At 40.2% G+C, this 23,880-nt stretch overlaps 2 protein-coding genes across 7 annotated transcripts; one reads left to right on the plus strand and one right to left on the minus strand.

The window, feature by feature from the left end:
* Positions 1 to 530: 530 nt before the first annotated feature.
* LOC113006902 (sodium/potassium/calcium exchanger 3-like) lies at positions 531 to 12,744 on the plus strand. 2 transcript variants are annotated; one of them, XM_026143152.1, is made up of 17 exons: positions 531 to 1,068; positions 1,289 to 1,387; positions 2,921 to 2,997; positions 3,109 to 3,183; positions 3,595 to 3,679; positions 5,209 to 5,312; positions 5,388 to 5,462; positions 7,027 to 7,052; positions 7,148 to 7,201; positions 7,297 to 7,433; positions 7,710 to 7,798; positions 8,916 to 9,183; positions 10,119 to 10,285; positions 10,373 to 10,487; positions 10,565 to 10,677; positions 11,698 to 11,763; positions 11,944 to 12,744. In XM_026143152.1, the coding sequence occupies exons 1-17, from the start codon at positions 960 to 962 to the stop codon at positions 12,052 to 12,054; spliced, it is 1,770 nt and encodes a 589-aa protein (XP_025998937.1). In that variant the 5' UTR covers positions 531 to 959; the 3' UTR covers positions 12,055 to 12,744. The 2 variants fall into 2 exon arrangements, with proteins under 2 accessions (XP_025998937.1, XP_025998944.1); XM_026143159.1 differs by having other exon boundaries at positions 5,308 to 5,312.
* A 1,489-nt stretch (positions 12,745 to 14,233) lies between these two features.
* On the minus strand, positions 14,234 to 23,875 carry LOC113006944 (zinc finger protein ubi-d4-like). 5 transcript variants are annotated; one of them, XM_026143239.1, is made up of 11 exons: positions 23,772 to 23,875; positions 22,031 to 22,191; positions 21,613 to 21,720; positions 21,272 to 21,462; positions 21,068 to 21,160; positions 20,168 to 20,252; positions 19,541 to 19,675; positions 18,780 to 18,911; positions 18,439 to 18,551; positions 15,650 to 15,731; positions 14,234 to 15,476 (listed from the first exon to the last, which is right to left on the minus strand). In XM_026143239.1, the coding sequence occupies exons 1-11, from the start codon at positions 23,801 to 23,803 to the stop codon at positions 15,391 to 15,393; spliced, it is 1,218 nt and encodes a 405-aa protein (XP_025999024.1). In that variant the 5' UTR covers positions 23,804 to 23,875; the 3' UTR covers positions 14,234 to 15,390. The 5 variants fall into 5 exon arrangements, with proteins under 5 accessions (XP_025999024.1, XP_025999015.1, XP_025999006.1 ...); XM_026143230.1 differs by having other exon boundaries at positions 21,272 to 21,465; XM_026143221.1 differs by lacking the exon at positions 23,772 to 23,875 and adding an exon at positions 23,293 to 23,765.
* Positions 23,876 to 23,880: the final 5 nt, after the last annotated feature.

Here is a 23,880-nt window from a genome sequence, read left to right on the forward strand (position 1 = left end):
TGACTTTTTTTCTCAAATTAAAGTCAGAATTCAGAGGGGGAAAAATCTGAATTCTGACTTTAATCTCAGAATTTTGAGATTAGTCAGAATTCTTTAGTCTCAGAATTCAGATAAAAAAAGAATTCTTACATTAATTTCAGAATTCTCCATTCTGACGTTTTTCTGAGAATTCTGAGATTAAAGTCAGAATTCTTTAATCTCAGAATTCTGATTCCCAAAAACGAATAAACTATGGATGTTATGGCTCTCTTTGCAGTTTGCATCTTTTTTACTTTCACTTTTTTTGTTTTTATCTCATTTCATTGTCTTATCATCTATGTTAAGTTGCATTGCGCATATGTCTTTATTCAACATCTTTCTGATCTTATCTTATTTTTGGACCTTACTTCACACAGAGGCTTTACTCCCTTTAACCTTTTGAATTTTCTTTTTTAATCGATGAAAAAAATATATATACTTTTGGAAAATATTCTCATGCACCCCACAGAATCCCGGTGCCGCGCGCTTCACGTGACACTTGAATCATTGCTTCGTGTTATCAGTATTTCACTCGCGTCGCCCCACCCAGCTGAAGGCGCTCTAGTCTGTAGGTCCAGGAAAAAAACCCTCCTCCCCGACGGGAAAATCATAAACAGCAGATCAGATTTAGATCAGGAGGAAAGACGGGATATTATCAAATAGGCGCTGGCTGATGATTCATTGTGTGCAAGTATCCGCTGGATGTATGTGAAGCGTGTGGATGCTGCACGGTTAGTCCTGACTGACTCCCGGAGATGCTGTGGACAGGCCGAACCTGTTTAACATCCGCTTGCTTATTGGATGGAGCAAAGAAAGATAGACAATAAATCAGAATAAGAGATCAACAGGCCAGTTGTATTCGGTCTGAGAGCAGGAGTCCGAGGAAGAGGGGCAGCGGCATGTTCTGAGCGGAGAGCCGACGAGCGGCGGCAGCAGGCGGGATGAAGGCTCCGAGAAGACCGAGGCAGACGCGCCTCCTCCGGCGTTTCTGCGTCTGTGGAGTCGGTCTGTTCGCAGCCGCCTGGATCTTTCACTTCTGTGATGTTACAGGTGCGTATAAAGACTCTGATTTAAAGTTGTCTTAACCACTCCTATACTTTCATTATTTGCTATAACAAATCAAATTGCAGTATTAAGGCAAATGTCACGTTGTACAGATTATTTTAGCGGGATACTAGTAAAGAAACACATTAAAGTTACATAAAAGGTTATGTTGAATTTATATCCTCAAATAGCTTAACTGTATTCATATGTGAATTACTCTTTTTAGACTACCATAGACCAACTGTGGATCACAGCAGCTCCTTATTCAAGAGGGAGCTCATCCAGCAAAAAGAAGACAACCAGACTGGGGGTGCTTCTAGATCTGGTGAGGTGCTTTACCACGTGTTTGTGTCTTTCACATACACTCTATTTATAGACGTGCATGATGCGCCAACAGGAACATTATCTTTACAAAACTTTAAAAGTCTAATTGCATCAGTGTGTTGAGCTAGAATGAGCTCAGGTTTGGATAACCTGTGTACAGTCACCGTGACCTTCTGAGCCCTTGTGTGTTTATGGCAGTCAAAGTGTGCAATCTTCGTTTATCTCCTTAAATCAAGAACTATTTCCTCTTGTGCATTCCTTTACTCCTCTGGTCCACCTTTCATTTCTTTAAATTTAGTACATATATATGTTTTAAAAACAGTTAGGTCTTTGATGGTTGCTAGGAAACTGAGTTTGTGGTTTGATATAGTGTGCATCTGGAGCTGTTCAAAGTGCCCGCTTGTGGTATTGACCCGCTGATTAGTAACCTCTCATCAGCCGCTCTACCATTGCTTATGCATGCTTGAATCTGTGTGGCTGCTTGAGATTTTTACAGAACACACTGAGCTGTATTCAGTCAGAATGAAGTTCCTGCCTCACGGAAATATAGTGCAGATCAACTTAAAAGCTTTGTTCAAACTATCATATTTCTATTTTTAAGAGCATCATGTGGTTTCTGATGCTAAAAATATACAGTTTGATCATGATCTGAATTAAACCAACATCACGCCATTTCTGCCTCTTAGGTGTGATTTGTGTTTGCCTCTAACTGCACATTGATATCTCTTTCACTTTTAAAAGCGGTTTAAAAAATCTGACGTACAGTTAAATCAGAAAACCTTGAGGGGAAGTCACTTGGGAGGCTGCTTTTCAGATTATTGTTGCGTCTGTATCATGAAAAAAAGCTTTTTAAATGTTGCAGTGAGCTGTGGTATTTATGAGCTTATGTGCAAGACAGTGCAGCCAAGCAAAGCAATCGCTTTCTGCTGGGAGGAGAAAGGCTGTGACGCATGGTGACGCTCAGCCAAATTAGATGCCTCTGAACTTCAATATAATTGGAATTGCTTTTAGAAGAACTGACAAAGAAAGTCAATAAAACACTTGTTTTTGGATGGCGTGAGGGATAGTGTGAAGTCATAAGAGGAGCATGGAAAATACAGCTGTAATGCAATTGGACTCCTGGTTGTGTGACTTTAAACTCAAGCTGTGTCTAGACAAGATACAGGATACATTCAATAAACTGAGATACACCAATTCTAGATCTGACGCATGCAAGGATAAATGCCCGCAGGTTCAGGGTGGAGCTGAGTTATAATTCTAATCACAGCCTTCATTTAACCACCTACCTGCGGCTCTTCTCTGAACTCCAAGGGAACAAATCCTCCTTTAAAGAAAGTGTGTTAAAGTCACTGTGAGTTAATTTTGAGACATGACAGAAAATAATCTTCAGATATCAGAAGATAAAAGTGCAGGTTTTAGGGAGTCGTGTTTAAAATGTAATGTATTAGAATACTTGGTAACTGGTTTTTGTTGTCCAACACTGTTTCCTAATTCCACATGTCATTAGATTACACTCTATCCATCTTTTCCCAAGCTATCAGTGAGTTTCCTGAAGACGTCTTTACTGTGGATCAAAGGAGACAGGGTGCAGTCCTCCTTCATGTTCTCTGTGTGAGTATCACATCTGTCTGAAAGCCTGCGTTTGACATAATAAAATGCTGTATTTTCTCTTATTTTCATCTTAAACCAAATCTTCAGTAATGCGTTTGCTGTATTTCTCAGGCTATCTACATGTTTCACGCACTGGCCATTGTCTGTGATGTTTACTTTGTGCCATCACTGGAAAAAGTGTCAGAGGTACGATGCAGAAATCTATAATGGCTGAAAGTAAAGTAATACTTGATAGTTTCCCATTCTACTCTAAATATTAAGTAAAAAAAAAACCTTTAAAGGGTAAGAAGCGAGTGTATTTTCTTTACTGGCTGTAATTCATCTCTAAAGACATGAAACAATAGTGTGTTAGTCTATCAGAACTCTCTGTTTAAGCCTTGTGGTATTAAATTATAAACTAGTGTTCATGTTCATTGGACAAATGTAACCTTAGTTGATGTTTTTCTAGTAGTTTTTGGACAGCAGTAGAGGTCTTTGGCTACGGCAGGCTCTGGATAAACACACCGTATTTATTAGGATCAATCCTGTGACAGAAGAATACCAAATATGACCATCCTCATCCTTAAGCCTGTTTAATCTCCCCTCTCCATCCACTAGAACCTTCAGCTCAGTCAGGATGTTGCCGGGGCAACCTTCATGGCAGCTGGGAGCTCCGCCCCTGAGCTCTTCACTTCTTTGATTGGTCAGTATCCCAGTCAGTCATTCCCTCCAGCTGGTTAGATCAATATTTCTGCCATCAGTGCTCCAATTAGAGGCAATCGGAGAGACAATGTCTAATCAGGACAGAGAAAAGTGCACATAGGGAGCTAGCAGTGATTAATTTTAGGCATTTATCATTAATCATAGATGTCAAGAAGACAACATTTATTTTTGCTTGATGGTTTATCATGTCACTGTGGGGCAGGTTTTTTTTTTAATCATTAACAGTGTTTCAGTAAATAAACTTTCACTTTTTTTAAATAAGATAAAAAAAAATTAAATAAAATTAAATAAAACCTTTATTTTATATTTTGGAGTTTATGTTCTGATTTTTCCTGCTATTCCAGAGTCTATAGTTCTATGTTTACTTAACTGTTTTCCTAGTGGAGGGTTGTGTTTGTCCGTGTATTTTGTTTTCAGCTCATTATTCCAGCCTCCCCCTGTGTTGTGTTTTTATTTTTTAGTGTGAGCTTTCATATCTCTGTGTTTAGTTGGGTGCTGTTGTTATTTTTACTTTGTTAGTTAGTTGTCTCTTGTGTCTTGTTTTGAGTTTCACTCACTCCCTCTTTGAGTAAACAGTCCTGTCTCCATTGTAGCCTCTGTCAGATACTCTGTGTGTTCACTGAGTTAGTCTCTGTGTTTTTAAGCTGTGCTTGTCATCCCCAGCTCTGTTTCTTTGTTGCCTTTTTCTGGGACTTTCACTCTAAGCTTATTGATAAGTACGTTAATCTGAGGCCAGGTCGGTGCATTAAGCTCAGACATGTCAAAAATTCAACCAGTTCAAAGGAATAAACGTTTCCAAGGTGAATATATTATAAGATAAGATGTACGTTATTTATCCCAGATATGGGAAATTCTTTTGTTACAGTTAAAAAATTACGTTAAACACAAACAAGCATATACAGCAGGTCAGTAAGTGTAACTGCTTATATAATAATGTTGCCCATACACTGTGACACTACAGTACAATAATTAAATACATCACTTCTACATTTTGCCTTTTAGCATTATTTTCTTCTTCTTTTGCACAGATAAAACATATCAGATATAACTGTCTTGTATCAGGTATTGCAGCATCACTGTAGCACGAGCCATTGTTATTGTTAGCAGTATATTGTGATATTATTGTATTGTGACTCTGATCCTTTATTGAGACTAACTACTAACTACTTTTTTCTGCTTTTTCTGAAACAAATGTTGACCTACAGTTTATAAAAATGAAAGCCTTACTTCTAAATCAATGTTGCCTTTGGAAATGTCCTCAAAAACGGCCTCTGATACAATATATTTTAATCTTGAAAGAAAAAAGTCTTGCTTTGACTTTAGTTGACTTTAGGCAATAAGTCGGTAAATATTACAAAACATGAAAGACATCAGGCCAGCCCCTCTGGGTGTCAACTGACAGATGAATTACTGTGTTTATCTTCTGTTGAGAAACTCTTAATTTGTACACTGTTGCAGATAAAACACGTGTGCATGATTTCAGTTTGATCTTTCTTCTTCTGGACTTAGCCGTGTTTATCACAAAGGGTGACGTGGGCGTGGGAACTATTGTGGGATCAGCTGTCTTTAACATCCTGGTTATCATCGGCATCTGTGGCATCTTTGCAGGACAGGTACGCACACTACAGAGCACCCCTTGCTGCCTGACGGAGTCTTCACAGTGTTTCATGTTTCCTTTCTCTCTGCAGCCCATTGCTCTGAGCTGGTGGCCTCTGTTCCGTGATGCTGTTTTCTACATCCTCTCCATAGTGGTGCTTATTCTGGTGAGAAATCTCTACAGTACAAAACTCAGTACTGATGTAAAGTCCTGAAATCCTTTTGAACTGCCTTGAAGATATCAAAGCTTGGATGGCTTTGAACTTTTTGAGTTTCAATGAGAGTAAAACGGAGGTGATTGTATTTAGACCTAATAATATTTCATGCAGCCCGCTTGTAAATTTTGGTTTTCTAGGGTCTTATATCAAGCAGCGTGTGACAAACCTGGGAGTCATTATGGACTCAGATTTTAAATTGGACAAACATATTAGTTTGGTGTTGCGAAAAAGCTTTTTCCAGCTGAGGCAAATAGCTAAGCTGAAGCCAGTTTTGTCAAGACGTGACATGGAGAAGGTAATACGTGCCTTTATTTCAACACGGCTTGACTACTGTGATGAACTGTTTTTTGGAGTCAGCCAACGATCTCTTGCTCGTCTTCAGCTCATTCAAAATGCTGCTGCCCGCCTCTTAACTGGTACCCACAGCTATGAACATGTAACACCTATCCTGTCTTCTCTTCATTGGCTTCCTGTTCATCACAGAATTAATTTCAAAGTCCTAACACTGGTTTTTAAATGCCTTAATGGTCTTGCTCCCCCATACCTTTCCGAGTTACTTCAGCCTTATATTCCTTCACGGACCCTCAGATCAGCTGACCAGCTGCTGTTGGTTGTCCCAAAATCAAGGCTTAAACGTAGAGGAGAACGAGCCTTTTCAGTTATGGCCCCAAAACTTTGGAATACGCTGCCTTTAAATATTAGACAGGCATCTTCGTTTCCTATTTTTAAAATGCTTTTGAAAACACACCTTTTTTCGATAGCGTTCAGACTGGCTTGAGTTGATATGGTTTTTATGTGTTTTATTATGTTTTATGTGAGTGTCAGTGGTTGTACCTTGTGTTTTACCCTGTGTTTCTGTGCAGCACTTTGGGCAAACGTTTTGTTTTTAAACGTGCTATATAAATAAACTGGATTTGGATTTTGAAATACTCACCGTTATATGTAACATTATTCCTACAATTGAAAGGAAGCACCTTTTAGTGCAAGAATAAAAGCAAATGAAAGATGACTTTAATGTTAAACTGGTGCATCTAAAGTATATATTTTAATTGATAAATCAAGTAGGATACAAAGTCACGGCTCATACTCTGGTACACTGGTAATTCTCCATATAACGTGTGTTTTTATCGGTACTTTAGCAGCCCTACATTTGCTGCACATCTGCAAGCCCTTTTGCAACCCGCCTCTACTCCAGCTCCACCTTTCAAAATCTGTAGATCAGATTTTCATGTGTGCACAGTGAAGGGCGCCAAATAATTTTTTTTTTTAGTTGTCTGATTTAACTACTATATAAAGTATAGGGCTAACAGTATAGGAAAAACTACACACCTCCTGTATTATTACAGGACATTAATATTGGGGTTTTTTGGCCAGTTTTTATTATTTCTCATTCTTTATAAAACAATCTTTTGCATGCCTATACTGCAACTTCTCGCAGTGAGTTATGGTTTAAATATATTTCTAAAAAACTAATTGAAGTTGGCATTAAAGTTTCCTTCTTTTTTTTTTGCAGGTGATCTATGATGAAAAAGTCCTGTGGTAAGACTGTGGTAAACATTTTTTGCAGCCAGTGTGCGTTGGATGATTGTGTGGGTATTTGTGAATCTGTGGTGGTATTTGTGTGCATGTTTCAGGTGGGAGACCATCATCCTGATCTCTATGTATGGACTCTATATAATCATCATGAAGTGAGTCTTTGCTTCTGCTCATATTTCCAACCTAAAGCCACAACATGTTTTATACGTACCACAGGCAGCATCTTCATGTGTTGTGCTTTGTGAAGGTTTAACAGATCTCTGTGCTGCTTGGTGGAGAGACACTGCAGCAGGGCAGGTCAGCCGTGTCTGAGCGGTCTGCGACGGACGACTGCTGTCGGAAACGCCGGAGACGGCGACAATGACATGGTGCCGCTGAAACCAGGTGAAAAGGGTCGTGTTTGTACATGTGCTTGTACATCCAAAACAGGAAAAAGTTTGCCAAGCCTCTGAGCAGCATCCAGCAGACCTAGTGACACAGTTTAAGCTGTCAGTATAAGGTTCTTGTGTTCCCCTGGGGATTTCCAACAGGCTGAAATAGAACTAGACCATTTTGACGAACAAAAGTTATTCTCTACGTAACACTGTGTCCTTTTTGTCCTCCCCTCTTCTTTTATCTCCCACTAAACATTTTTCTGCTTTTCTTCCTTCTGTCTCCAAGACTCATGTGTGGTGGCCGGTCAGGATTCAGGGGTCGTGATGGTGGATGAGCTACTGAACTCGCACCCCCATCAACTCACTCTGTCAGAGGCAAGCCTCCGTCTTCTCATCACCCCGCATTTCCCCCCCTTCACCTGCCTGCGCATGGCAGGACGCATGGTCATCAGCGAGGTACACTGCACATGCTCACACTCATTGCATAACATCAAGCTGCCCTGGCTTTTTCGGCCGGCTTGGTGGTATTTTGGTGGGCGATCGTGGCTCAAGAGTTGGGAGTTCGCCTTGTAATCGGAAGGTTCCCGGTTCGAGCCCCGGCTTGGACAGTCTCGGTCGTTGTGTCCTTGGGCAAGACACTTCACCCGTTGCCTACTGATGGTGGTCAGAGGGCCCGGTGGCGCCAGTGTCCGGCAGCCTCGCCTCTGTCAGTGTGCCCCAGGGTGGCTGTGGCTACAATGTAGCTGCCATCACCAGTGTGTGAATGGGTGGATGACTGGATATGTAAAGCGCTTTGGGGTCCTTAGCGACTAGTGTTATACCATCTATGCAAATACAGACCATTTACCATTTTAATTTAGATTTAAATATAAACACTTCAATTCAGTGGTTTTCTTTTCTTTTTCTTGAAACCTAGAACTAGTTAGGGAGAAGTACACAGCATCAGCAGGAACCCAAAGCTGTGGTACTGGAATAAGAAGACACTAAATTGGTGCATCTATAGCAGACAAACTGGCAAACGGGGAGATGTGTACTAGCATATCAAACAACATCCTGTTTGCCATTGTTACACAGATGCCATCTAATAAGCCCACAAAGAAATCACACCAACACAGAGTGCAGCCTAATGCATAATATTAGCCCAGACACAAAAGCAGACAAGACCCCAATCTCCCAATCTGCTTCCTCACTCTCTCAGCTTTCTCTCTGTGATTGCCATTTCCAGCATCAAATTAAAGCACACCTGCCAATGCTATGCCTGCTCTCTCCATGCCACCCCCCCCCCCACCAAAATAAAGCTTTCTAAATCCCCTCTGGTGAATGTGAAGACTTGTCTAGCTGCATAATCACTCTTCCTGCCAGTTCAAATAATCTTAACTACCTTCATTTCCATAACCCTGCTGCAGTGTTTCTCATGTGTTTCTGTTTTTTCCTGAATAAAGTTCTTTCTTTTTTTAAATTTCTCCTGACTTCCCTCACCAATCACCCACAGAGGCAAAGGCTGATTCGGGCTCGGGTTGGCCCAGAGGAAGGGGCAGCTTCAGGGGAGGAAGGTTCGGGAGCCAGTGGGCCTTGGGGGAGAGAGAATGGGACGGCACCTGAGGGAGAGAGACAGCCACCAGAGGGAGAGTTGGAAAGGGGTAAAGAGACAGTAGGGGAGACATGTGGGGGAGGACAGCCCAAGGAGCAAGAGGAAGAGGAGGAGGAGCAAGAGGACCAAGATGAAGAGAATGTTCCTTTCAAACCGTTTGTCCTGCCAGGTAAGAGCCGGCCTCACAGAAAGGCCGACTGGGATTTTGTTTTAATACTTGGATGTGTTTCACATCATTATGCTATAAAGGAAATCATTTTAGATGTGAGTTTATCCGCCTAACGTTAGATTGAATCTCAGGTATTGCATATGTTCAATACACAGTCAAATATATGCACCACCACCACACACCATCTTCACGGCAATTCACATCCAGCCGCAAAACAAGATTCCTCTTAAAAGTTCAATATATCTAAAAATTTAGGCCAAACTTGGTCCTGACACAGAAGTCAACTTTTTTGCTAAAAAAAAACATGTCTATAGGGTAGGACTGAACTACGACACTTGAGCTAGTCAGTCTTATCAAACATGTCTTTTGGAAAAGCAAGAGACAAAACTTACTCTCAAAGTATCTGAAATGCACATGTAGGCCATACTGCGTCAAAGAAATACTAAAAAACACACACTTTTTGCTTTTCGCAATAACTAGAGTTTTACCCACTATGATGTTAATATTCATTACATATTTAAAACTCAGGAAACACAGAAAAAGATTAATCCTGAAGCTCGATCATGTACCTGGCCACAGGATGCCATTTTTTGCCATCCACAGCCAATTAAATCTTCCTCTCCACAGAAAATGCAGAGATGAGAGACTGTGTCGATCTTCTAAAAGGCTTTTTCTGTCGTTGGAATCAGCCAGAACTTCCTGCTTTGATAAATAATAATATAATTATTCATCAAGGCACTGTAGAGATAATCCTTTACAGTATTTGATAGCTGATGGAGTTAGTTAAAAGGAGAAGTCGCGGACACATCCAGGCTGTGCCAGTGAATAATTTAAGGGTTCAGATTAAACTGTAAGGACGCCTCTGGGCAAACTGGTGGGCGTGTGTGTGTTTCACCTTGTTTGTGCATTTCTGAGTGTTTTCATCATGTTCTCAGATGGGTGGTGTGTGCGTCTGAAGTGGCTGCTCTCCTGGCCTGTGAGCGTCCTGCTTTACTGCACCATCCCTGACTGTAACCTGCCGCGGTGGGAGCGCTGGTACCTGCTCACCTTCCTGTCCTCCACACTCTGGATAGCCTTCTTCTCCTACCTCATGGTCTGGATGGTATGATGCACATTCACACACACACACACATTTGGTTTAAACACACACGTACACACACAGGCGCATGACCATTTTTCCTCTCTTAAGGTGACAATAATCAGCTATACATTTGGAATCCCAGATGTGATCATGGGCATCACTTTCCTGGCTGCTGGCACGAGTGTCCCTGACTGCATGGCCAGTCTCATTGTCGCCCGACAAGGTGTGTATTTGTGTGTTTAATATTTAATGAAGGAAAGGAAAATGAAGATGTGAACATATGATGTTGTTATGCTGCAGGGATGGGCGACATGGCTGTGTCCAACTCCATTGGCAGTAATATCTTTGATGTGCTGCTGGGTCTGGGCTTTCCCTGGGCGCTGAGGACTCTTATAGTCAGCTATGGATCAGTGGTAACACCAGCTGTTCTCTGTACCTCAGTTTCAGTTTTACTTTTGATATGTAAGCTAGCATAGCTTCAATATTACCATGAAATGTGTTTGACGAGACAAAAAAAAAGTCGCTCGGCACCTGAAGAAAACTTTTGTAAGTACCTTACATGATATTCAAGGCACCTTTAAAACTTACATTTGTAATTGGACAATATTTATAGAACTACTGAATTACTCTTTCATTGTTAACTACCATTTCTTTTGATTTGTAACTGATTTGTAATGAAGAAGTAATTCAAAGCTGCTATAACTAGTATTTGGAGGTTACATCAGTGTTAAAATGTGAAGATTATGCTCATCCAGATCACAGTTCAGCTCTGCAGTCTTATTGTTTTGATTCACTGTTACTTCTCTCAAAACACTGTCTTTAGCGGTGAAAGCAGCTGTCGCTACAGCCCTCTGTAAACTGTTTGTTGAGGACCAGTAGCAGACACACACAGCTAATGTGTGTGTAAGGCAATGCACCAGAACCAGATATTTATTCAAGGAGTTGCAAGAGACCAAAAACTTTTTTCTGAGGTCATGGGCTCTCTTCATCCTTTCTTTAAGCTTTGTTCTGATTGGATGCTCCTCACAAACAAAAGGTTTGAACAGCAGGTAGGCGGGGTTCCTGTGCTTGTGCTTGTGCCAGAGTTCTCTGAAACTACCAATTGTAAAGGATCTCTCGTGGCATCATACATTGTGTTTTTGTTTTATTTAATTGCAGTCTGAAGCCTGAGTGTTTAGCTCACAGGGATTACCTGTACAGGTGCTGATCTCTTTATTTGAAATGCTGTCCACTGGAATGGTAAATAAATGACAGGGAGAAAGAAAAATCATACAAAATCCCTTTTAAACAGTGTGAGTTTTTTTCATTTAAAAATGAAAAAAAAAAAAGCCCCAAAATTAAAAATCATTGGCCAAAACCAAAATTTGACTGTGAACATGTTGCAAGTGTTTTAAAACAGCGCGTTACACACTTCACATTGTGTGTCCTGTCAGGTGACGATAAACAGCAAAGGCCTGGTGTACTCAGTGATTCTGCTTCTGGCCTCAGTCACGCTTACTGTGAGTAGCTCCTGATGTTATAAAGCACAGATCAAATAGTGAGATTGTGTACAAAAACAAACAGACCACCCATCACTGTCTGAGACCATTTTCACTAACATATTTCGTGATTACACAACAAAACAAAAAGCACTTATTTAATTTTTCCCCGTGTGCCTCTTTCTGTCCGTAACTCCTCAGGTCCTCTGTGTCCATATGAACCACTGGAGGCTGGACCGCAGGCTGGGAGTCTGCCTCCTGCTGCTGTACGCTGTCTTCCTGCTCTGCTCCGTCGGTTTCGAACAGCTTTAGACGACACTCCCGTTACACGCAAACAAACGGCCCTCCTCCCCTGCTGCCATTATTAATGAAAAACGTACGGAGAGATGATTTATGGTTTCATTTCAAAGTGGCTTTCCACAATAGATAGTCGTTACTATGACACCGGCTGCCTACAAGCGAAATTGTTTACCTTTGATAAATGAGTCTTTTACAGAGTTTTGTACTGTAGCACTTCCAACCCGATGATAATGCACTGTCTCACAAGAAATTTATAAAATATGGAATTTGTATTCTGAAACCTAAAATATTATATAAGAACCCCAAAGTGTGTTAGTTTACTTATTATTACTGCCACAAGTAACCTCAACGAGCAGATGATTTCACATGTAAGTGTATATGGTTGCTTCTCGGTTTGTCCACTTATTTCATGTAAAGTTTTGTGTTTTCATCACGCCTTTGTATCTGTAGCTGTAAAAATAGCATAGCATGGCTAATCACGCTCCAGATATTTGCACTAAGCCACTGTTGTCTTGGCTTTGTATACAATGTAGGCCCCCCCCCCCCCTGCTAAAAGCTTCTCAACACAAAGGTTGTTTTAATTTTTCCTGAAACAACAATGAATATATTCTGCAAGATATTTATAAATGTCTGTCTGGAGAGAGTCCTGAAGTGTATGTCTTTGAGTTACGAGTGCAATAAAAATCTTTGTTCTGTGATGTTTGTCTTCTGAGGCTCGAAATTCTTAATCACACTTTTAATATTTAACGGCACTGTGACATTTGTTGCGAAAAAGATTAAAACATCTCAGAAGAGTTAAACCAAAGAGGACTAAATTTAAACTTGTTTTGAATGGACCCGAAGAAGCGGGAAAACCTACAGTAGTTCTCAGACATTTTCTGGCATTTCTCCACACCTTAATTTTTACAAATCATTCATTTCTATTAATTTACCCAGCTCTTGATCGGTGCAACATCATCAGCAAACTTTGGTTGTTTATTTTTCCTAATACTTTTATTCACCAAGATGGCAAACAGGCCAGATGGGCCACAGCCATGGTCAAAGGTGGAGGCTGAAATTGGTTTTTGGGACATGGAAACTAATTTAACTTTGTCCTGTCAGCAGTTTACCTGCTAAAGCAGATGACAGAAGTGATGTATGTAAACGCTGTTGCTACTTTAACAAAGTGGCGCTCTCGTTTTAGAATGGATACCGAAGCTAGGTTAAAAACAGTCAGGGGTGTTTACCTGCTGCAGTTCAGCACCATGGACAGTTCCACAACCGTCGGCTAATTTTAATGATAGGGAAAATGCTAATTATATGCAATATGATTTCAATAAAGAAAAAGGTAAAGAAGCAGTGTTATGGAGGTTTGTGACAGCATGCATAAGCTCAAATGCACTGAACAGGCAAACATCCAGTCTGACTTTGCTACTTCAGATTTGTCACCTGCAAATCCATGATGTTATTCTCCCGTTTGATAACATCTAAAAGGTGCTCTACTGGATTGCGATTGTAATGAGTGGTTGAGTTATTGCTGGCTTCCTATCACATTGAAGCAGTCTCCTCTGACCTCAGACATCAACAAGGCATTTTCTCCAGAGAATATGCTCAGCCTGGTCTTTTTGCAGTGCTTTTTAAGATTATTCTTTGGAAACCCAAGAGATGGTTGTGTGGGAAAATCCCAGTACATTTGGTGCCACATTCACAATCACTGGAATTGTCTTTTCCAAGTGGCACTGACCTGTCTAAATTCAGTGAGTTGCTGCCATTTGGTTAAGTAAGCAGATCATTTTGTTAACAAGCAGTTGAATAGTCGTCCATAATCATAATTAAGGAAGGAATAATTCAGGAAAAGACAAAAATGAAATAACAATGAACACATTATTAAAGGTGATATTTTTCATTCAGGCTAAATTGGCTTCAATACCAAAGAAATGTAAAAATAAAAATAGTACAACAAAGTACATCATTATACAAATACTCATAATGGAGGTTTGACATATCAGAATAATCAAATAAATCCAAACATGTCACAGTCATAAAAAAAATAGAAAAAGGCAAATACAGTACAGAGAATGCATTAGGAGCTAGATATTGAAGTGTTTGCTATGCTGTAGAGTTTACAAAATTCTACTAGAAAACTCCCAATACCAATGGAATATCAGATAATACAAAATGAAAAAATAAAATAAAATACAAACAATACAATGTCAACAACAACAAAAAAAATAAAGAGTGTGACATGAGAGTGTGTGTGCGTTCATACGGGTGCAATTTGCATGCAAATCTGCCTCAGTGTGACAAATGATGAAAGCAGCTACAGTTTGTGAATGAGTGTGTGCCACTGAATCAACAGAAATGGAGTGTGAAAGGATGATGTCACTGCTAGATGAAGTTTACAAAGCAAGCAAAATAACAGCTGTGAGAACAGGATGCTACTTTATCCTAATTAGTTTCATGTTTCTGACGTCCCGGCAAAATCAGGTTTTCTGTCTGATGGAGAAAGATGAAAAAAAAAGGGGAAAAAGGGCTTTTGTTTGATGAGCTCAGCCTACAGCATATGGTCTTTATGTAGTGTTTGGTTGAAGTAATGGAGTGGAGGTGAAAGGTAGCAAATACAAAAACTTTTGTGCAGACTCAAATGAGCGAGTGATGAGCTGCTGTCGTGTGATGGCGGACCTTGGCACTGACCGGGTCCCTCTCTGGAAACTTCCTCAAAGGATAAATACTCCGATGGATCAGACAAAAGCACACATGCCACTACAAAAGCCAACTAGTAACCAGAACAATAACAATAATGATAATAATAACAATAAGAAGAAGAAGAACAAGAAGAATACTCAACCGTTTACTGTATGTTGTGACATTTTCCTTTTGCTCCTTTCGGGGAATAAAAACAGATCATTCAGCAGAAGAAGAACTGTGGTGGGTCGACACTGCACACTGTGTCTTTGAGTGTGAGGGGTGCAGGTTGTTAGCTGTGGTGCTAATCCGTTTTCTCCTAGGAGCTCCCATGGAGACAGCAGCTACTATGGTTACTGTATGCGCTGTGTCTCTGGTATCTGGTGTGTAACAGTCCAGGAGAAAGTGTGTGTCCATGCTGTTTGACGGCAGCCCTCGGGGACTCTGCAGGCAGGTTGGTAGTGACGGTTTGATCCCCGTGGTTGCTGATCTGAGGTCTGTTTTGGCTCTGTTCCCCCCTCCCCCTTTGGCCGCTGAAGATATGAAAGACTTCTAAAGCTGATCTGCAATCCGGCTCAGCTACATCAGGACCGAGCCTCGAGCTCCGGACTGAGAGGAGGTCTGACGTTTCAATTCGGGGTGGGATCCTGGTGCCTGAAGGGGGTGGAGTCCACCACTGTGTTGTCACTCAGGGGCGGAGCTCTGGTTTTGCTGGTATATGGAGGCTTTGTCCTTCAGCAGAGCCAGGCACAGGTGGCAGCTCCAGCTCCCTGGAAAACAGAAGCAAAGTGAGACAAGGCTCGAAGTGATGGAATCTCGGAGTAACTTGGCAGATACCAGAAGGCCACTAGCTGTTGTATTAGTCACATTTTTACAGCTCTCTCAGTTGTATCTAACAACTTCCTCTGAGTTTGCTACCCTCTGCTGTAAAGTGTCTGCTTACCCTCTGGTGGTTCAGTCATGGGTGGAGTTAGACAGTACATGTGGTAGCCTCGATCACAGTCATCACAGAACAGCAGCTGGTCCTACAAATACACAAAATTTCAATTTACTGATGAAATGCTCACCGCTCACGCTTTTCACTCCCCTAACCCTCGGCATTTAATAATTAGTTATTATTATTCATCTCTGGCTCTTCCACCGTGTGTCTTTTATCCCATGTTCCTCCCCTCACACCCAAATAAGCGATGGCTGCCCCTTCTGAGCCTGGTTCCGCAGGAGATTTCTTTCTATTAACCCTTTACAGCCGATCGGAGCGGGCACGCTCTGTTTTGCGTAACTATTTTTAAATCCCGGTAGCTCTGCAACCACTTAAGCTAGCACAATAATTTTTTTTGCATATGAAACTGGAGGAGTTGTACTTACATCTTATGCCATCAGCTTGTCCTAAGTCACAGTTTCCTTCCACATATAGCTTTGCAAAAACTGCATAAAAATCACTTGCAGCAACAAAAACATGATATTCCAGAAACACGCTTCGCCGATCCATCAGCTGTTTGTAACACTTCCTACGTCCATCAGCGCGAACTATCACATGACCGCATGACCTGCCCGAAACCGGAAGTGACGTCATTTTGCGGAAATGTAGTTTTTTACGATCGGGCCCTTATGAGCTTGTGTTTTACTTGTTATGTGTTTTAAAAAGTTATGTTTGAGTTTATGACTTTCTGTGTCGTTTCTGGGATGCTTAGGACTCATATTGCACTGCTGGAAATAGTTTATTTTGATGCATATGCTGTTATTTTGCAAATTTGCACTATAATATTTATTTTCGTTTTTCCTGCAGTATATAAAAATTGGTGTATTTCAAAAATAAAACTATGAAGACACTCAAAATAAATTTCCTGTGGTGGGAAACTAGTTTGTGTAACTTTTTTGTATTTACAGTTTTGAGGGATAAGCCTCTTAAATTTCTCTAACTAGAAATATATGTTAAAAAAACAAAAACGATTTTCAATTTTTTTGTAGTTTATTGCACTTTTTTGCAATTTATGTAATTACTATGCACCTAATGCAGACATATTATTAAAGTTTGGGCTATAATGGTTGTATTGATGTATAGCAACTTGAAATGCTCCCAAAAATGGCTCCACAGCATGTAAAAATATAATATAAGCTCTGGCGAACTTGGTTCTATGGTAGGTCTTAAAGGGTTAAAAGGAAGTTTCTCCTACCTACTATCACCAAAGTGCTTGCTCATAGGGGGCTGTCTGATTGTTGGGGTATTTCCTATAGTACTGATGGTCTTTACCTTACATTGTAAGGAAGAGACACTGTATGAAAACTGAATTGAAGTAAGGAGGAGCAAAAGGACAGTTACTCTCAGAAACAGTCTCAATTTCTGTTTGTCAAAATAAGCTAAAAATTAATTAATTAATTAATTAATTAATTAACAGACTTAAAAAATACTGGTGACCACCAGTGCTACCACTCAGAGGGTTAGGGTACCCCTTCCTAGTAGATAAACCTATGGTATCAATTTTAAAATCCTGCATTACATTGTTCTTGCTTTCACATTGACAAGATTTTCAGGAAACTTGACCTCACCAGGATTTCAACTGATCCGAGATTTTTAATAGCCAGCCCTAAGGTATCAGTTCGAAGCTCGTACATCACCTTGTTGAGTTATCGCATTCACAAGAAGAATATCCGATATCATTTTTATATGATTTTCTCTTTAATTGAACTATGAAATTCCCCACTCGTAGGACTAATAAAGGTATCTTATCTTATCCAATTTTTTAAAATCTGATATCCAAAGATACTGTTTATTTGGCCCAGTATGTTATGCTGGTGTCAAGACAGCAGTTCATCAATAAAGAAAATAAAGTTAATCACACCTACATGAGCCACTATAACAACTAATATGCCTTTGTTGTCCCTCTCAAACTCATTAAACACACTAAAAACAGAGTCGGGGGGACTGCAAGTCAACAAGCTGAAACTGAGAAGTGATGTTGCACTGTGTCTGTCCCACAGCTGTGACGCACAGAGTGGATGTTTGCTCATTAAAACAAAACGATTTTTAAAAATAGAAAGTTTAAGTCAAATAATATACCTTTACAATTTTCTACCATATTCTTAGTAAATCTTGCAGTGCATAGTAAATAAATATTTTTTTACAATTCTGGTAAAAGCAGCCAAAAAGGCAGTCAAGAGATGCTGGCTCCTTCCCGTGCCTCCCACTATATCAGAGTAGAAAGACATTGTGAATGAGATTTATGTAATGGAAGCTATTATGTTTTCAATAAGTCTTTAAAAAAAAAAAAAAAAAAAAAAAAGAGCATTTTTGTCAAATTATGGAGCAAGTGGGTCAGTTTTATTAAGCCTCTGCACCCAGACTTTGTTGAAATTTCTCCTGTTTAGAAACTTAGAGTGCCTGTGAGTGCCTTATCCCCCTTTAAACCCTGTGACGGATGTTTTTCCTTTGCTCCCCACTTGTTCTTTGTTCTCAAAACGTAAAAAGATAAAAGTGGTTTATATTTGGACATCCTGTTATTGACACACTATGTTGTACTCCACTTCTTGAAAATAAAGAATTTCAAAAAAAATAGACAGTCTTATGTGGATATGGTCAAAAAGAGAAGAAAGGGGTCACAGGCAGTTTTTTTAAACTTGTAACCACTACAGATTAAGGTTTTGGGGAACATTAAAAAAATAAAAAAATAAATAAAAATAAATAAATAAATAAATAAAAAATAAATAAATAATTTTTTTTTTTAAAAAGCTCACATCATTCTCGGAGGTGCCACAAACATTGCAGCATTTGCACTCGATGCACTGCCAGCGATAGGTCTTCACCGCAGCCATCATCACTGGTGTGAACTGCAGGCACGTTGGGTGGCCTACGCAAAGGAGACAAAAAACCCCAAAAACACACACACAAAACAGGTCAACAACAATGAAAACTGTGAGGAAGTAGTGTGGAAAGACCTGCAGGCATCATGATACAGAACATTTTAAGGTTTAAATGGTTGTCTCAAGAAAGACCAATTACACCAAACAGCAGATAAATATCTGCTTTTAACTATATGTGTGATAACCAAGCCTAAAGGGACACAATGCGTTCATACCTGAGCGACCGCAGTCTGAACAGGATACCAACTCTTCTGATTGGCCGGTCTTCTGGTTTAGGGTGGAATCTCCCAGACAGAAGTCACAGTAATCGTTGGGCAGTGCCAGCCCATTGGGACCCTTCTTAGTAGCTGTGCAGGAAATAAGTGAAGAAACTATAAGAATCTGAACGTATGAAGGAAAGAGAACACTGCACTCTTCTCCCAGGAAAGCAGATCAGCATATACAGCTTAAAAATGAAAGTTCCACATTTTCCAAGTACAAACCTGTTTGTAGCAGGCCTTCCAAAAATAACATTCATAATGATGATGCATTGAATTATGATTGAAACTTAAGTATGAGTGACAACTCACAAAACGCACTTCTTTTTATGTATATGATAACACGATTTCGCGTGCACAAAGGAATTTTTTTTTTTTTTTTTTTTTAAAGCAAGACCATGGATATGTTTGGGGGTTTAAAAACAGCAGACAAAGGAAAAAATAAATATGGATGATATGCTTTAAAAAAAAAAAAAAAAAAAAAAACTGCTTGCACAGTCCCAACTGTGCAAGCATGTTTCAATCAGGAATGCCTCCAAATTTGGGATCTGAAATAATGAAAATCAAAAAATGAAAAGAGCAAGAAAAATTAAAAAAAAAAAAGAATGAGAGAGAGACTTCCCTTGAACAAACACACACATGCTACACAGCATGCAACCAAACCTCCCTCCCCTCTTTCTCTCCATCTCTCTCTCTCTCAGCACTAGAGAGTGACTCACTCTTCTGCTCCTCAGGCTGGCGAGGAGTGGGTGGTGCCTCGATCTCCTCGCGGTCCTCGCCCTCCTCCTCTGCCAGGTGAGAGTGTGTATAGTGGTAGCTCAGGCCAGGACGGTTCTTGTAGCGCTTCCCACAAACTGACACACACACACACGTTCATACAAAAGTGTTATAGTTGTGGCAGCGAATTTTAACTACCGTCCAAAAAGGCCCAAGTTGGAAACAAGGTGGGCGTGCACCTTTCACCACCTCAAAACCAAGTAAAAGAAAAAACATTAAAAAAAACTAACTTCATTTCATATGATTAATTGTTGACGGACACGCTAGTAGCAGACTCATACAGCGAAGGAGAGCATTTGCACAGTGAGCTGGGGCCAACAGGAAGTTACAGAGCACACGAAGCAGCATCTCAGGGATAAGAGAGAGAAAAGAAAAAAAAGACAACGCATCCAGGCGAGCAACTTTTTCAACTTCTGCGTCGTCAAACTTTAGTTCCAGGTGGGATCTTTCAGATGACTCCATGCATGGCACAAGGCTCATCTTTGTCTTTTAAGAGGGGAAAAGCAAAAGCCTCTCTTGCTGACATGCATGGCGCACACAAACACGTTACACAGAAAGCTAATACTCACTGTCGCAGGCGTAAGGTTTATCCCTTTCCTCCAGCGCTGCAGCTGCGGCCTCCGTTTTCTTCTTGCCATTCTTGTCACTGCGGCCCTGAACAACAAATTGCACAGTTGAGACCAACAAACAGACCAACTTAAACAACACAACTTACTTTGCATACATCACCTTTAACGGTTTTGAAAAACAATGAGAAGTAAGTGCATTTCTGACAATTGGTACAGATCAAAATGTTTTGGGAAATGAAAATGAATTGAACATTTTGTGAAATTGGTTCACTGGAGAAATCAAAATTACAAAAATAAACTCTGACACAGGAGAACCAGCTGAACAAGAAAAGCCCCTTTCAGATAAATATGCCTTTCGATAAGAGTGTCAGCTTCATGTATCAAAAGCACAATGGCCAACCGTATCTGTGTCTGAATGACAGAACAGTGTCAGTCAATCAGACTAAAGAAGCCAGTGATGTTTCATATTGTATCTCTGAAGAGATCAAACAATATCCATGGAAAAGAAGTGCGTTTAAGAAAAACGTTAGATTGAGAACTATAAGCATTGCAACTTAAGTAGTAACTGTAAGCACTGTTGTTGTAAGTTGTTTTAATTCAGTTATCTATCAACTATCACTGTTTTAATTATGTAAGACAAATGATGAGCTGATTAATCAAATTAACTGTATTATTAAAAATGACAACATTGAAAACACATTACGCTGACTGCAAATAAGACAAAGGATGACTTGAATTATCAGCAGCTCATCTGGTCACGTTTTTCTTTTTGTTATTGTAAAGATTTCTTTATTTCCTGTCAGAAAGATGTAACATCAAATGTCGGCCAAGTTAATATTTTAAACATATCAGTTTAGACTCACAGTTGGCAATCCATCAGTGAAGAAACAGAACACTAACCTTGGACTTGCTCTTCCCTCGCCTCTTGGGGGTCTCATCCTCAAAGTCTTCGTCATCCAGATCATCCAGGTAGTCATCATGGTCCAGCACTCTCTACCATAAAAATAACAGTCTAATTGCTTCTGCTTGTTAAAAAAAAAAAAAAAAATCATTTGTGCCATTTTTGACAAAAAGCATCAGCATCGAGTCAGCTTTGGGTCTGACCTTACGGATGCGCCCAGAGGATGTGGTGGTCGTTGATGTCACAGGAGGCTCCACGGTAGCCGGATCATCCTCAGGGCCTCGAACATCTGCCACACCGCTCCTCCTGTCAAGGGGCTCTCCTTTCAGCAGGGCCTCCAAACTGCTGCCATCCACTGCTCCCAAGGCATCGCGCTTCAGACCCAGCTCCAAGTCTGCTACACAAACAAAGCAGAACAAAAATGCATACAACCACTACAAGTGTAACAGATAAACCAGTGTATAGAAGAAAGAAAAAAAAAGAAAATAATTAAACTTATGGAATGTTTATTTAAATGGAAAAGTTGTTTCATCAGAGGTGGTACCTGGTTTGATTGGGGGAAAGGCCAGACGGGGATCCTCAGGGGGATGAGAACGCCGTTTCTTTCTCCAGCGACGGGCTGGGTAGGTGTAGAGCTGCCCTGGAGCTACGCCTGATGTGACAGAGAAACACCAAAAGCTGAAGTATATTTTAGTGAGATGACATGCTACACCCTGTATATCAGTTACAGAGATCATCTAAGGAGCTTGGAAAGAAAAGTGACTGGACTTCATCAACCTCTAATCCAAGAAGCTTCTTCAGTTCTTTGGTTCTTCAGAAGCTTCTCGGATAAGAGGTGAAATGTCTTCAAGAAACGTAAGGTCGTCCAGTCGCTTTGCTTTCCAAGCTCCTTGGATTACTATGACCTAGATGACTGAGAACCTACAAATACTTAAAGAAATCATCCAACACTACTTCGATACCTGCACTTCGGTGTCTCTTCTCCATCCAGATGTAACAGTTTGACTGGGCTACACCAGTCTGAGAGTCCAGGAAAGGCATAAGGATGCTGCGCTCGGCACACAGACGAGCATTATAATTATGACACTGCTCCATGGCATCTCTGTAATACTGCTCTCCAAGCCTGAAAAGTGGAAGTTGGACACTAACAGGTCAAATAACACAAATCAGAACAGACTATTAATAATCAACACTGAAGAGATAAGTAAAAATGTATCAGCAGCACCAGCAGTCCTTAAAATGTCTATGTTTAACTGTCTCCTTACATTTGTTGTCACAAATGCTTTCGTGGTTTCCCTCCTTGGCTTGCTTTAGCTCAGATATCCCTGCACAGTCAATGGGTGTATCTCTAGCTAAAACTATCCAGAGCTCAGAGCCAGGCACAAGCTAGCAGCCTCAGTATGAGCAAAAGATCAATGCAGTTATGTGAAAAATTATGCAAGCAAGTGAAAAAGATATAAGAGTTATCTGGTTACGTTATTAACATACTGCAAACAACACACAGCAGAGCATTTTATTTTCAGTAATTTAAGTGAGAGAAAATCCTCTAATTAACTTCAACCTGGGGGACATTTTCAAGTTTAATCATCTCTTTATTATGAAAATAATTTGCATTGAAAAAAAAGGTTCAGTTTGATTAATATATCCTGAGTTATAGTTCTTAGAAAAAAAAGGAAATGGTATTGGCAGGTCGCAGTTAAGGGAAAAATCAGCCAAGAAAATTGCAATCAGTGCTTCTCTAGTACTAAACCTTTTTTTCAGCTGCTATTTTTGTTACTTATCTGCCAAGCAAATTTTAGCTGGGTTTAACAGCATGACTATGCTCTGTAAAGAGTCGAGATAAAGTGAATTAAGACACATAAAAGCTTATTTTCACTTTAAAACAGTCTTTTTTGAATGACATGCAGCTGATACATGACTGTGCTATCACACAAACCGGCCTTGCTTGAGCTGCACAACAAAGGAGCTGTGAAATTACTGCAAACGGCACTACCGAACAACCTACTGCGACTTTGCTCGCATATTTCACCACAAACGTCTCTTCTACTGCTTTGCAATTACATCACAATTTAACTATTTTAACAGTAGTCAATGTCGATGTATCTAAAATGAATAATTAAGGGTTACTGCTCTCCTCATAAATCCACTATTAATTATGTTGAATCACAACAGTAAAACGATGATATTTTCTGTCTGGGGTCAATGTATTTAATTATTTACTTACGGGCGACACCAAACCAAGCCTAGTTTCATTTGAGCACTCAGCATTATCAGTAACGGTGGAGGGTGTCAGAACAAAAGGTTGATTGTTAGCGACTCTCGTCACAACAAAGCGCCCGCCAACCTGACAGGTTAAAGGAAAATTAACCCTCTTTCATCTGCGTGCGACTGGCTACAAACAGTTTAAAGCTTTTACACGTAAAACCACTTTAAGTACAATTAAGACTTGCTGAATTAGGCTTAAACTGAGGCTGAAATGCAGCTCCATAGCAGGGTTGATTCCCTTATGTTTCCCCAAAGCTAACAAGCTAACAGTAGCACGGAGGATAACGTTATCCTCTTGGGACAATTATCGTATTCAATACTGAAGATGCGATGTGCAATTTTTCTGCGCCCTGCCTTTGAAACGATGAATAATTAACTAAAAAAGCGCCTCTGTGCGGCTGCTAGTTTAACTCTCACAATAAATAAAGGTAAACTTACACTTTAACAACACTGTCGACGGCCGCCGCCATATTTGCTTATTGCGGTTGTGTGATGTGCCACTGCGCCTGCGCACAGATTCTGGAAACCGTTATTGCCTCCACCTGGT

This window comes from Astatotilapia calliptera, chromosome 2 (genome assembly GCF_900246225.1).
Source record: "Astatotilapia calliptera chromosome 2, fAstCal1.2, whole genome shotgun sequence".
NCBI classification, from domain to species: domain Eukaryota; kingdom Metazoa; phylum Chordata; class Actinopteri; order Cichliformes; family Cichlidae; genus Astatotilapia; species Astatotilapia calliptera.